This window comes from Stegodyphus dumicola, chromosome X1, assembly GCF_044657685.1.
Source record: "Stegodyphus dumicola isolate Sdum_Otavi_A_Nest chromosome X1, ASM4465768v1".
Classification (NCBI taxonomy): domain Eukaryota; kingdom Metazoa; phylum Arthropoda; class Arachnida; order Araneae; family Eresidae; genus Stegodyphus; species Stegodyphus dumicola.
In genome coordinates, this window is record NC_140780.1 from 238,702,702 (window position 1) to 238,718,815 (window position 16,114).

The window sequence follows — 16,114 nt, forward strand, 5'->3', positions numbered from 1 at the left end:
AACAAGACATAACAAATACAAACACACAAGACAAAGTAAAATGCACAAATACTATTGGTATATGTGCTAGCTGTGTATATGTGAAAAGTAAGAGTCATATCCAAATGAGATACGAGATGGAATTTAAGGCATAAATTACGTCTTCACTCTTTTCAATATTATTTATTGCTTGTTTCCTTGTCTTGGTAGTACATGTATGTGTTACTTAACTATTACCTATATCTTCATTTGACATTTTTCCCAATTAGTATGGGTGATACACTTTGTACAGTGTTATTACTACGAATGCTTCATTTAGCAGTCATGAAATCACTTTTAATCCAGAGTTCCCTTTCTTGACATTTGTTCCTGCAATATAATTTTTGTTGCCTTTTTCTAGTATAGCTGTTTTTGTATTGCATCATCATTTGTATTGTGTTATTAGTAATTTAATATTTTAAGTGTATTTATATTATATCACATATAGGTTGACTTAGCAAACAGATTGATGCCAGGATTTCGAAGTTCATCAGGAGTACCATATTCTGATGTCAATCTTCAGACTGGACATGCACATGCTCCTGCTTGGGGTCAAGATAGCTCTGTTTCCGAAATTTCTACAGTACAGCTGGAGTTTCGGGACATTAGTCGTCTCACTGGTGATCCAAAATATGAAGTATGAAAGTAGCATATTTCTTTGTATAAATATGTTGATCCAGTAGCAACTATTTGAAAATTTCATATTTTGCTGATTTTTGTTAGTTTGCATAGAACCTAGTAAATTATAGAGTTTTTAATAAAGACTATTAATATGCAAGTAGTTTGGCTAACTATATTCAATCCAATAAGAAAAGCAAATTATCTAGCAAAACTATAAATTGAATGATAGTAAAGAAAAGGAATCTAATCAAATCTACTAAAAGAAATGAATGATAAACCTAATTTTAAAATATATTAAGATTTAACTGATATAATTATTGTATACAATTTATTAAACTCTTTGTTCATTTTTTTTCTAGTCTGATCTAAATGTTTGGCAAGTTCATTGGCCTTTCTGTAAAGTATCTGCCTCGATATTGGCAAATTACAGGTTCTTTGAATAGGGAACCATTTTAGCAATGCTTCTTCAACATCCCTATACTCTAACTTTCTGAGCATTTTCTTCACATTCAAATTTTTTTCATGAGCAGAAATTATATAGTTACATTTTTCAGATATTTATTTTAAATATTATTTTTCAGACTTTTGGCAGATATTGATTTGGCTGCATCTATTTTGTACTTTTTGAATAATGTTCCCCTTAACTTCAGTGCAGAAGCTCTACGTTTACAACTTGCCATGAATTTTAGATGAATTTTTGACACAGAAACAGAATGCAGAGAGTTTAAAGACTATCTGAGAGTTTAACTCCTCTTCGAATTTTGTCATCTGTGGTGTCTTATCCAATGTCCGGCAACAACACAGTAATTTTCCGCAAGGTATATATGATTGCAGCACAAAAATTAAGTAACCTTCCTAAAGAATATCTTATATCTTTAAAAGAACTAAAGAATGCAAAACTCCTATTCAGAAGGTAGAACTCAGAAAACATTTGTCCTCAAATTGATAAAGATAATAAGAAAAAGCATCTGTGAAATCACAAGCTCATAAGTTTGCTCTTTTTCCCTGAATAGGGAAAATTTCAAAATTTCCATTTGAGCATCACAGCCTTGAGTAGAGTTCTGCCTGGCAGTTCAGTCAAAGAATTTGAATGGAATGAGAAACCCATTCACTTCTTTTGGTTCAATGGTCATACATCATGCGGTGTAATAAGATATGCTTATTGTATCCTCATTATTCTTAAGTTGGATGTTTTTGTTTAGAACACAAATAAAAATGAGGGTGAAGATAAAGGGAAAATAACTTAAAGGTATTTTTCTTTAGAGTCTGAATTTGGATCTTAGTAACCTAAACATAAAAGATTTAATGGTTAATGATTCTTTCATGGAAACCTGTGGAAATTTTAGAAAACATATAAAAAATACAAAAGAAAGTTTAATTTTAAATATCTGTAGTGTTAGTTATATCCAATTTCCATACTCTTGTGGTTACCTACAAGAGTATAAAATAAAGTTCAACAAAAGAAAACTGGGTGGGACCAAAAGGCTCGTTCATTATAACAGGGTTTCACTGTATATCCACTTGATAGCATTTAATTTGCAACATAACATAACAGTTCCTTATAACAAATGTTGAATGTGTGAATAAAGTTGTATGTGACTGTGAAGGAAACATGATACAGTCAAAAGTCTTTAATCCAGACGTCCATAATCCGGAATGATCTACGAGGGCTATCCAGAAAGTAGATTACGTTTTGGAATAAAAAAATAAACAAAGTATAGGAAACAAATTTTATTATATACAGATGAAAGCCACACTCAAATACTACTTTTCTACATAGTCACCATACAAATTAAGGCATTTATCGTAGCGATGTACGAGCTTGGAAATTCCTTCGTCGAAAAATTCGGCCGCCTGCGCCTTCAACCACTTCGTTACCTCTTCTTGCAGCTGTGCGTCGTCATCAAAACGCTGCATAGCCAGCCACTTCTTCATTGCTGGGAATAGGTGGAAGTCGTCGGTGCCAGGTCGGGACTGTACGGCGGATGAGGAAACAACTCCCACTTAAAAGATTCAAGAACTTTACGAGTGACATTTGCCGTGTGGGGCCGGGCGTTGTCGTGAATCAACAAGATCTTAGAGCTCAACATTCCTCTGCGCTTGTTTTGAATTGCTCTTCTGAGTTTTTGGAGAGTTTGGCAATACCTTTGAGAGTTTATTGTAGTGCCTCTTTCCAGGAAGTCCACCAAAATTACACCTTTTCTGTCCCAAAAAACAGTCGCCATCATCTTCCTTGCCGACATTGTTTGCATGCATTTCTTGGGTTTTTGGGGAGAACTTGTGTGCCCCCACTGCATTGATTGCAATTTCGTTTCACAGTTCACATGTTTCACCCATGTTTCGTCACCAGTAACGATGCGATCGAGTAAAGAGTCACCATCCTTATGGTAAGCATCCAAAAAGTTCAACGCTGCAGCCATTCGCTGATTTTTGTGGTCCTCTGTCAAGATTTTTGGAATCCATCTTGCACAAAACTTGTGGTAACCAAGCTTTTCGCTGATGATTTCGTGCAACAAACTTCGCGAAATTTGTGGAAAACTCAAAGAAAGTTCCGTTATTGTGAAATTTCGATTTTCACGGACTTTAGCATCGACTTTTTCGAGAAGTTCGGCGGTCACTATGCTGGGTCTCCCACTTCGATCTTCGTCATGAACATTGGTTCGGCCATTTTGAAATCTTATGACCCACTGACGCACTCCACCTTCAGTGATAATGTTGTCCCCATACACTTCACGAAGCTGCCGATAGATTTCTATCGGTTTACAGTTTTTTGCAGTCAGAAACCTTATTACTGAGCGCACCTCGCAGCTCGCGGGATTTTCAATTAACGCAGACATTTCAAACCATCACAGTATCTGAACGGAGCACAGCACGAACCTCTCACTAGCACGGCTAGATGCAGACTGAGCTGCGCAACGCTCTGACCCCAAGATGGCCGCGCTAGCCCCGCCCCTCGTCATTATAAATATCACGAATACACATCAAATAGTTTTGTGGTTGCAATTTTCTAATTTTGACTATGCGTAATGAATACTTTACGCATGCGCGTGTTGAAAAAAATGTTTAATAAAGTAAACAAATAAATATTAAGCTTTTTTTTTTTTTTTGTAAATTTTGATAACCTTTAGATCATAATTGCTCTTTATTTCATAAATTACGGTTTCACATTTTTAATTTTATAATTTCTGCATGCCATCGTACCAGATTTAAACTCATGATCTATAATCTGGAAAAACCGATAATCCGGAATCGCCGAAGTCCCGACGAGTCCGGATTAAAGACTTTTGTATATGCTTAAATTGTACCATGAAAAGTCAATACTATGTCAGAAAGTTGGACTTTAGAAAAGCTGTGCAGTTTGTAGAACACAATAAAGTTCAAATAAGCGATTTTGCATTGAAATGGAAGCTATTGTTGATAACTATTAGTGCTAGGTGAGAAAATTTCTGAGCCTCTATTTGCTGCATTGATTTTAAGTAGATTCTATGAAAATTATAGCTATAGGAACTAGGCCACGAAGAGATTAAACTGTAGAATTAAATAATAAATTGAGGGTAGAATATAATCTTCAAAATAAAAGTAAAAATCTTGCACAGACAGGTGAGAATAAAGCTGTAAAATCACATTTTCTTCTACACATAAGGTCAAGTGATGGTCACATAAATATTTCTTCTCATTGTTACATTCTTTTTTATTCAGTTGTAAATTTAAGCTCTTGAACATTTTATTTTTTATCAGTTTTCATTATAATACTTTATTATTTTATACTGTTACTTTTTTCATGTGCCCCTGACTAAGTCATCACATGGGATTGTGTCTGCCCCAGGCTGGATACCATGGGACAAAGGTAGAGAATCTCAAAGGCTGCCTGCCTATGAGCAGGGATGCCTTTTCTGAGAAAACTTGGCTTGTATCTTATATTACGTAAGAGCAAAAACATAAAAACATCCATGCAGCCAGCCTGTTTGCCAGGATATGAACTGGGAATTGAACTTCCAGTGTTTAGTGATTTTAACACTTTTCCACTGATGAATCCATAGTGCTGCAGATGTAATTAATTATGCACATGTTAGGGAAGTTACTATAGGGTTAATCATGTGTAAAATATCCTTATGCTTCCAGTTAGACATTTATATGATTAATTGTTGCACCAAACTACCAAAGTATGTAATTTGCCTCTTTTTAAATTTTTGTTGTTTTGCTTTTTTTTTAATCTAGATAATTATGATGTTTCATTATATGATCCAATCCAGTAATATTGTTTCATGAATAAAGTTTTGGCTATTTATGAAGGCAAGTTGTTTTCTTAATTTAGTATTATGTTTTCTCATAAGTAAGTCAAAATTTTCAGCTATGTTATCAGGTTATTGTATGAACAGTACGTTAAAAATTCAATTTCTTAATTTAGATTTTGTAAGGTTGATTTTGCATGGCAGCCATAATTATTTCTAATATTCCAATAGCAAATGTTTTAAAAGGAAATTAGCATTTCCTGAAATCTTAAAAAATGGTAATTGCCTTTGGATAAGATGTCTGTCTTTTACTTAAATTTTTCAAGCTGCTTCAGTGGGAATTAAGATATTGCTTTGCTGCTAATGTGACATTATTCTATTTTCAGTTGAATTTCCAGTGTTGTCCTTCTGTGGAACACTTTTATTAATTGCGTTTGGGCCCAAAGACATATTGTTAGCTCATTTGTGTGAACATTGTATGCTCTAATTATAACCTAAGTTCTCATACCTATTCAGTGTTTTATGTGCTCAACTGTTTGTTCATTTTTCTGTTGTATGATGATTAGAGCATCAAAAGGCCCTGAGAGCCACATGGGAGCTTATTGTTACTGATTGAATAACCTGACTTGGAATATAATACAGAATTTTGACTGTAATAGATATATGGTATGGTAATTATCATTAGAGACTGTTGCCTGAAGACAACGTGTGACAGTATGGACAGCATTTCTGTAAAGTTCTCTGATATGTGCTGTTGCATAACCTTAAAATTGACAGTGATATTGAATGTTTTTTGTATATATGATAATTTCAGGTAATCAAAAATAATGAAAAGTTGCTAGTAATTAGATACGGAAATCTGAAACAGAATTTATTGCTCAATGCTATCTAAAAGTTCCAGTGTCAGAAATCAAACATGTAGTATATCTAAAAAAGAAAACAAATTTGAGCCTATCACAGGAGATAGATGCATGCATAGAAATTAATCATCGTCAATTGATTACTTTTGACTGTTACAGTATAGTTTTTACATAAACTCGAGCTTTCTATCACCATCTCTCTTCCAGAATTGCATGTACCCAAACTTGCAGTTCGAAAGCCACATTCATAAATTTTTTGAAAATTTTGACAGATTGAGTATTTTTTGCTTTCTGCAATCAAAAACAATAAGGTCATGAATATGTGAAATTTTGTAAAAATATTTGCTAAGCACCTAGTCTCAGCATCCACAGTCTCCTATGGTATGCTAATTCAATGTGAAACTTCATAGAACTTGTGTCTCCAAGTTTTCTTATCAACTGCAATGGCAAGTGGACCACATGTTGCAGATCTTCCCCATCTTGTAAGATTTCTCAAAGATACAGTGGAACCTCGAGATAAGAGAAATTCGAGGTACAAGGAAAGTATGAGCGAAACATTCGTCTCTAAGCATTGACTCAAGTAGCAAGCAATGAGGCAGGCTGTTGGTATGTGTGGTGCCATTTCCCTATCCAGCTCGACTTGGGGGAACCCCCTCGTCAGATCACTCAGTGTTCATTGATCTACAAGTTTGTGCACTTGTGAGTTAATTTTTTTTTATATTTAACGTTTTAACGTGAAAATAATTATTTTGGGATGCCTTCCAAGATAGTGCCTCAGATGGTGCTGTAAAGAAAAAGAAGGAAGTCATGGCTGTTTAAATTAAGTAATAGATAGTAAATCATAGATAAACATAAGTGTGGTGTAAGAGTGATGGAATTGGCGAAGACTTACCACCGTTTGACATCGACAATCTGCACTGTTCTGAGGAAGAAATTGATGTGGCCAAAAGAGTTACCATTACTTCCAAGCATCATCCAAAACTCCTAGAAGATGTTGAGAAGCTGTTGTTGGTGTGGATAAACGAGAAGCAGTTAAAAGACGATTCGGTGTTAGAAGCTAACATTTACGCTAAGGCTAAGAATTTGTACTTGGACCTTCTCCGAAAAACACCAGATACATTGACTGAAGATCAGATGGCATTTAAGGCAAGCCATGAAATGGTTCAAAATAATTAAAAAGAGAATCATGTTCACAATGTTGTGCAACATGGAGAGGCTGTGAGCTCTAATACAGCTGCTGCTGATAAATTTCAGCCAGAGGAACTATATATTACTAGTGAGGGCTTTCTTCTCCAGCAAGTATTTAATTGTGATGAAACAGTTCTTTTTGGAAGAAAGTGCCTAAGAGGGCCTACATCATGCAAGAGGAGAATTCTTTGCTTGGCCACAAGCCAATGAAAGATAGGCGTACCCTCTTGTTTTGCACCAACACAAGTGGAGATTGTAAAATCAAGCCCTTGCTCATCCACCACTCAGAAAATCCATGAGTTTTCAAGAGGGGGAAGGTGAAGAAAAACAACTGAATGTGACGCGATGGGCTAATAGCAAAACCTGGGTAACATGACAGTTTTTCATCGAATGGGTCAAGAAAGGTTTTGGTCCCTCAGCGAAGAAATACCTTCACGAAAATAAGTTGCCAGTCAAGGCTTTGCTTGCCTTTGATAATGCTCCTGCACATCCTCCAGGGCTTGAAGATGATTTGCTGGAGGAAGAGGTCTCAGTGAGCATTAATTTTATTCATGCTGAATTAAAGCATGGAATAAACTCTAGCCTCAGAGTATTCCTGACTTAGTTATCGATCCTCAACCTGTGGACAACAGAGTGCAACTAGTCAAAGTAATTGTATCTCTGGGGAAATGTATGGGTCTGGAGTGGATGGTGCTGATCTGGATGAGTTAGTGGAAGAACATAGTGAAGAACTTACAATGGACAAACTTCAAAAACTTCAAAAGGAGCAGCACCAAGAGGGACTTTTGTTAGTTGAGAAGGAAACAGAAGATGAGGCCCTCTCTTCCAGTAAGATAAGAAATGTGACAAAGTGTGAGAAGTGTTGACAAAGTGGGAAGTTCTGTGAATAAATCACCCTAATAAAGCAGTGTGTGTGGGTGCACCATGAACTTATGTAATGACTCACATTTTAGAGGTATCTTAAAAAGGAAACAGATTCAAGTGTTATTAGATAAGTTTTGGGTAAAGCAACCTGCAACTAAAAGTTAAGGGATTCTGAGCCAGAATCTGCTTCCAGTGGGGTAAAATTTTCCTTCCTGAATCAGATGGGGACTCTCTATCCCCACAGTAACCATTTCGTCTTCTCCTCATCCCTATCGCCAGTGAGGACTCTTCATAAAGCTAAACTATGGTTATATTATTTACCAGTGTTATTTACTGGGAAAATTGATTTTTAAGTTGATATTTTTGGGAGTGTGGAATGGATTAACTGGATTTCTATTATTTTCAATGAGGAAGTTTGTTTCTAGATAAAAGATATTCGCTAATTCAGAAGTCAAACAACAAAAATCAGCGTTATATTTACAAAATTTTCACAGGACGAGTTTCGATGGTTTTACCGAACCACCATCTTCAGCTGCAAAACCGCAAATGAACAAGATAAGAAATAATGATTGGATAAGATAAGAAAGCCTGGACAAGAATAAGCAAGTGGCGCCATCTGTTGGTAAAACCAGAACTAAAACATAATTTCTTTAAAGGCCGAAGGCAAATTTGGATTGGAATTAGGATCGTTAACTAGAACAGAAAGATTTTTATGAATGTGAAATGCCTCTAGAAAATCCAGTTCTCCAATGGAAGATGTTTTTTGAATAATTTTGGCAGCAGAAAAACTGAAAGTGTGGTTTTCGGACCAACAATGTTGAGCAACAGAAGACTTCTGTGTTTCCTTTTTTCTAACATATGCCTCATGTTCCTTGACGCGAAATTTTCGCTATACGAGGTCAATGCTGGAATGAATTAAACTCAGATTTGGAGGTTCCACTGTACAGTTATTTCAAATTTCTCAACCATCTTCAGTGTTGCAGTAGTTTTGTATCATAACTCTTATTCTGTAGCTGAAGCAAGAATCACAAAACATTGACTACAGTTTGCTTATTAAGTTTTACCAAGAGTGCTTTATTAGATAGATTTATTATAGCATGGTGGTTAAAATATTAACTTTTGATGACCTAAAAATTCTTTTTGTAGGTGAAAAATATGACATTACCCCTGGTGTATCGTTACCTATAATGGTCACAGTAGTAATGAAAGGTGTGCATATTAAAATTCTTAAAAAGGCTTATTGATATTGTGCATTTTTGTGCAGAGTGCATTAAGATATGATAAAAATTCTCTGAATTTTTTAAAAGTTTAATTACTTTTTGTGTCCCCCCTTATATTTTGTTGTTAGTTTTTAAAGAGTATTTGATTAGTGTATATAATAAAGGGTTAATTATTTCTTAACTTTCATTTAGATGGAAGCCTTCAAAGTATCTCAGCATCTTCATGCATTATCAAAAAAGGATGGACTAATTCCAATGTTCATTAATGCTGAAAGTGGTCAGTTTCGTTCTACTTCAACAATAACCGTAGGTGCAAGATCAGATAGTTATTATGAATATTTATTAAAGCAATGGATACAAACTGGAAGGACAATTGATTGGTATGTTTGCATAATTTTTTTAAAAAAAGTTGTTTTGTCATGCAGGTATGTTGTATTATATTTATTTGCAATTATTTATGTCTTTAGTAATGCTTTCTGAAATATTCAAAATTATCACTTTGTTTTCCATGACAACTTATCAATTTAGATCATGTTGCGCTTGAATTAAAATGAATGTTGCTGTCGTTTGTAATAAAAATTAATTAAAGGCAGAAGTAATGTAATTTTCTTATAATTTGATTCATCATTAAATGTTGTAAAATTCAATTTGTACCTTTCAGTATTCAAAATTTGTTCAAAGTATGTAATAAAGTGTGACTACATTTTCTATTATTGCTTCAGCTTTTGTGCTAACAGGAGGAATCTTTTTTATGAGTACTGTATGAATAATTATAACTGTGCATCTCATTGACTGAAATATTTGACTGTACATAAAAATATAGTATAAAAAGACTAACCTTGTAACTGTAAATTATTTTCTTTTAGATTCAAATAAAATTTTGTGAAAATATGCGTTTAATTTTGTTGAAGAAGATGCAGTTAAGATGCTCATTTGTGTATATCTCATGAAGTACATATCTTGATGTTAATTTTGCCTCAAGGCTCAAGGAAGATGTAGCTGTTTTGAACATAAAAACTTTCAGTGTTAACTGCATTTTTGTGTTCATATATGTCTTGATCTCTTATTTTTCCTTTTTATTTATAAGTACTTTTTTATGCTTGGATTAATTTCAAATGATAATTTTTTACTGTTAAAAGAGTATTATTACTAATTCTTAGTATTCTAACAGACTTACCTATTAAAGTATGTGAGAGTAATGATCTTCTATCTAAACCTCTGAACTACCAGCGATTTTTTTTTTTTTGGCAAGATTTAAGATTGGAGACTACAAAAAGCATATGTGTGAAGAAGTGATTTTTCTCCTGACTAACCAAGATTCCTGTATGTCAGTTTCAAGCACCTGCTGGCTAGAGAATCACACCAGGGCCAGCGACAGTACTTTGATTGACATTAGTCACAATCACATTTGCAACCTTTTTAGTGGTTTGCTGATGTGTTGTGAAAGGGGCTAATATTTTTTCATGTGTCCTAAACAATAAGTGAAGCCTCAAGAAATATTTGTTTTGGAGCAGGAGGTTGCTAATTAGGGTTTTCTTTTGCTGGCATACCACAGGGTTCGTATGGTCCTTAAGAGTCCTTAATTTTTTTTAAATCGATTTTTGGTCCTTAAAAGTCCTTAATTTTGGCCAAAATCGTCAGAAGGTCCTTAATTTTAATCATCTGAAATTTCGGTCTTGTTTTTACAACTGCTATTTTGAATGTGAATTACCATTTTGGAGGAATATTTTTGGCGATTCACTGACAAATATGATTATCTTTTGAATGAGTTTATGGGTTATAATTTCTTCCTATTTCTAATAGAAAGGGTTGGGTACTTGGAGTTTCTGAGCAAGAAGTGAAACATAAGGATTTCAAAATTTTTTCACTTTTTTCTAATGAAAAGCTCTTAAACAACTTTCCACTTTTGTGGATGTGAATTCTTTTATAAAACGGCTCGAAATTTGGTGACTTATCAGCATTTCGGCGATTTTAATATCACTTTCTATAGAAAATTTTTAATTCGGAGATCTGGGAATTGTTCTTCGATTTTTTTAAAAAACATTATATCTTTGATAAATTTAACTAAATTAATGGTAGTATATTGAAATTATATTTAGGAAATAATGTTAAAATACAACATTTATTATTTTTTTTTTTCCCTCTCGTATTATGAAGAGACATTACTTTCCGTTTTGGCTATTTATTATACAGTATTTGTAATATGAAAAATAAACAAAATAATAAATGTTATAAAGCACAGTTTACAAAACAATTCATAGCAAAAGCAAAATAGCTATGTAAATAATTAAAAATTTCTTCCTTTCAATTTTTTCATGGTAAAAAGTTTTCCCACGTAATTGTTTCAGAATTATTAGAATATGCATCAGTTTTCTCTATAAAATTAATTTCACACTTTTTTCCACTTATTTATTTATTTATTTTTTTTTTTTTTTCAAACTACTTCTGGCCTTTTTTTCTATTACAGAATTGGTAGGGCTAAATTTTACTTTAGGATTTTAGACATTGCAACTTGGAAAGTTTAGGATTTGAAGGCAAGATTTACAGACCCACAATTCTAGAAGGCTCCATTAAAATGTGACAAAATAAAAAATATCTTCATTGTATTAACACATAATGGTTGTATTTTACAGAAATTTTATGATGAATTTCATACATTGTGAAGAATTTTTGGAAGGACACTGAAAATATAATGTTTGAATGTTGTACTTCTGATGCTAGAAATCTTTTTCTTTTTATCTTCTCTTTATTTTCTAAACTTTTCACTAGACACAGGCATCGAAAATACCAAAAATGTTTCTAATCTTTTCGCCTGGACAGTCATTTATAAAAAAATAATTTTTTTATTAATAAAGAAATTGAAAACTGACAAAGATTCACATTATACATCTCAATCAATCATACACAGGGCTGCCGCTGGGCTTTTTCCCACCTGATGAAATCTCTGCGGTTCTTAAATTCTGCTGCCTAGTGCCTTCTTAAATTCTGCTGCTTAATGCTCTCCTAAATTCTGCTTCCAGTCCCTGTCCTAAATTCTAAAATGTTTTGCCATTTCTAGATTTTCCGTTATATTCTAAATGAATTTGTTTTTTAGAATAACAGAAATCTTTAATTCCAAAAATTCTGAAGTGCAGAGGAAACATATTGAAAGAAACTGAATACATATGCAAATTAATCAGTTGTTTAGAATTTTAGCGTTTACTATAGCTTTCCCTTTCCGTTTCCTCACCATAATGCAAATGAGATAGTTTTTTAACTGAGATTTTTGGATTGTAAGACCGAAAGATTTTGCTCTCCACTTGGATGTTGCCTTAGTTCTTGCTGCATCTGATAATTTGTAATTATTCATCTTTGCATTATCATTGCTAATATTTGAATTTGTTACTACAGTAAAGTTACTGAGCCACCTTAGATTAAATTTAAATTGCGTAGTCTTTGAATACGAGTCCACATTTTTTGTTTGAATTTGGTTGTTCCTGTTTACTTGCATCACCAAAAGCTGTAGTTTATTTTGTCAACATAACAAGAACGTGCCTTTATGTTCCATAGTCTTTTTAAATAAGAGGTATATTTCAATCTTTATGTGACGCTGTAGTTACCTTTAGACATAACGATAATTTGCTTCATATCTATCAGAGGTTTTGGATTATTTAACTTTTACCAGATCACGTAAAACCTCGTTAGGTACACTGTTGAGAGACTACAAATAAGGAGATAAAGCACGCAGAAACTAGTGGGAACACTAGTTTGTGTACTGAAACAGATTTCTAATTGTTTGAAAAGATGTTTAAAGAGAAGAAAATTGATATAAATTAGCCAAAATGTCTAGGAACACTTCGAATTAAAACGACACAGAACTATTTTGTTTTGTAACTTTTAATGTGTAATTATCCTAATACTGTTTAAGAATTAGTGTCATAAATTGCGTGTATTTTAAACTGTAAAATGTTATTAGATTGTGATTTTAATAATGGCCATGTAAAAGTATAACAACTGAGGGTATTTAACTACCTAATTTAATTATTTATAACTAACTGCTCATCTTTAAAAGTTATCTATGTGTATTAAAGCAAGTTATTGCTTTTCATTAATCATTACTGTGGCCACAAGGTAACGCACGAAAATGTAAAAACTATTATAAACTTATTCTTTGCATCTAGGGAGACTTAAAATAATACAAAACAACTTATCACCTCTGCTATATTAGTGGCTTATTGGAACCTTAAAATGGATTAACCAGGTTACAATCCCAGAAACTGTATATGAAGGTATAACACTTATAGAGACATTAGAATTTTTTTTTTTTTTTTTTTTTTAAATGGGAACAAATGAAAAATGAACAAGCGCCTTCACCGAGAATCGAACCGCGGATTTCTGAAATACATGCCCAGAGTGCAGACCACCACACCAAGAAGGCGGGAGAAATTCCTTATATACACCCCATTTTAAAAGGCGACTGGGGTTTTAGGGAACCCAATCGCCAAATCCTGGGTGAGGAGAATCATTATCCACCATCCTTTTAGTTCGGGCGTCTCTGTAGAGACATTAGGTATTTTTTGGAAGCAGGAAAGATGAAAAATATGCAGAGCCTTCGCCGGGAATTAAACCACGGAACTGTCGAATATGAGACGAGTGTGCAGAACACCACATCACGAAGACATCCCAAGAAATGCCTTACCTACAACAGACTTTCAGGTTTTTTTTCTGATCAACAGGTCTCTCTCTCGGCTAGCAACAGCTAATCTTTTGTTACAAATCATACTGATTATGATTTTAATTCTCATTTTAACATATGCCATTTGACATAAAATTTACCTGCTATTTACTAAACCTCTAGACTGAATAAGTACATGGCAAAATGAGACATAAAAGAAAAAATCAGCATAAATCTGTTAATAAAATGTCCCCAATCTTCTTTCAAATATGTCCAACTTTTATACGTGTAAAATATTTAATACTATTTGATAAATGTTTTAAAGTTATGTTTAATAAAAATGCATCCTACTTACGGATCTATTTTATTCTTAGAATGTTATTACAAAAGTGAAATTCAGATATAACCTGATTGAATTGAATTTTTTTAGCTTCTTTTGGCTGATAGGTCCTTAATTTTTTTCATTAATGGTCCTTAAAAGTCCTTAAAAGTACTTAATTTCCATGTGCAGAAATGTGTACGAACCCTGTACCAGCAAGAAGACAGAAAAAATTAGATTTAAAAGAAATTATGTTCAATAAATGTAGCAAATAGGGTTCTTCTTGAACAAATTAGATCAGTGTTTTTTTTTTTTTTTTAACAGGTTATTATAACAGCTCACATATGTTTAACAAACAAATAAATATTGATATTTTTTGTAAATTTTGATTCCTTTAAAGTTATAAATGCTTCAGTATTTCATAAACAACTATTTTATGTTTTTTTATTTTATAATTTTTGTCATCTTACTGGATTTAAACTGATGATCTAAAGTCTGGAAATTTTTTAATTCCAGTATCGCTGAAAACCAGGATCATAGACAGTGTACTGTATGGTACCTTTCTATTATTGACTTACGAATTATTTGACATTTGAGATAATTGAATTTTTTTTAAATATTTTATTTTGTATTATGCTCAAATCACCAACTCAACATAGCAAAATGCATGTTAATATCATAAATATAAAGACTTCTATACAAAATTTCTTTCTCCAGAAATTTGAGGTACCTTAAATTTTCATGTAAATAGTGTATGCTGAAACAGTACAAATCTTGTAACATGTTATAAAAGTTAGCAAGTAGACTTTCGAGTTTTTTTTTTTTTTTTTTTTTTTTTTCCAAGTGGCTTTCACTAGGCAGGTACAGCCTTGAATAGGTAACTTTATCATATAAGAGCCCGTGAAACAAATTTTCTGTTTTGAAAATGGTTACATTAGAACTTTAGTCTTTAACTCTGAAAACTGAAACCAAAAGTTAAAAAAATTTCAAAATAATTGGATCTTGTGTAGTGTTGTAAAATTATATGCCATTTCACCATTTAAGCATTGCTACATATGTGTAAAATACAGAAGATATATATAATATAAATGCGTAAAATAAGACTTGAAAAGTCAAAATTGTCAAGTAAATAATTTGGAATTATAATTTAATCCATTAGAAAAATCATACTTGCATTTGTTTAAATCTTTGTGAGTATGCATTTTTTCTTTTAGGTGCAATTGTCCAAGAAAAAGGAGGGGGACTTTGCAAAGAGTTTGAAAATAAATGAGTTTACAGAGTTAAAAGTTGTTTATGCTTCAAACATTTGTTAAATACATTTTAAATACAAAAATAATTGAGAAACCTGGATAACAAAAACAAAAACAAAAAAGAGAGCAATGTATGAACTTTACAAGAAAATTTTCAGAGAAAATTTAAAGAAAAATTTTTTCTTTCTTGATAATTTCACACTTTATTCTTATTCTGAAAATATTTTTGCAATCTTTTTTTTTCCCTCCTCCCATTGTAATATCTGTTTGTACAGTCCAAAGACAAACCAAGACATTATAATAAGTCTTAAATGTTTCTGCTGTTACAAGCTGTTTTGCAAATTTGCTTATAACACATGGATGCTAATGAAATTACAAGTACTAAAATTGCATTTCTACGTGATATACAAATGGGAGATTCTTCTTGGTACTCTGTTACAGAAACCACCATTAGAATTTACTTTCTCCATGCAGGAGTTCTTGGCATACAGGAAGTGACTGACAATGAGTTTAGAGAGAAAGATTGAGAGTTCGAAGAAATCTAACTGTTGAAAAAGATACTGCAGGAATAGCAGTGGAAGAAATTTTAAGTTATATAGTTTTCCAAGTAAGCAGAGTTCCATCATTGAGAAAGTATGGAGAATATACCTCTTTATAAACAGAGTTAAGATCTACGAAGAAGACTTAAGCTATAGATATAATTTGCTTTTTTTGCTATACATGTAATTGATTTTTTTAAGATAGCATAAAAGCAGCTTTTTGATACTTCAGTATTGAAACTAGTTTATATTCTGTGAAAACAAACTATGAGAACTTTTTTAAACATGTTTCAAAGCAGTCTTTATTATAAAGAAGCAGACATATTTATGTATGACAGTATTTTTAGGC

At 32.7% G+C, this 16,114-nt stretch overlaps 1 protein-coding gene across 1 annotated transcript in view; it reads left to right on the top strand.

Moving 5' to 3' along the window:
* alpha-Man-Ib (alpha-Mannosidase class I b) overlaps nucleotides 1-16,114 on the top strand; it is an 83,853-nt gene that overhangs the window by 38,520 nt on the left and 29,219 nt on the right. The window contains exons 7-8 of the mRNA XM_085807228.1: nucleotides 467-655; nucleotides 9,196-9,383. Coding sequence (XP_085663354.1) covers nucleotides 467-655; nucleotides 9,196-9,383 — 377 coding nt within the window. The remainder of the gene's footprint in view (nucleotides 1-466; nucleotides 656-9,195; nucleotides 9,384-16,114) is intronic.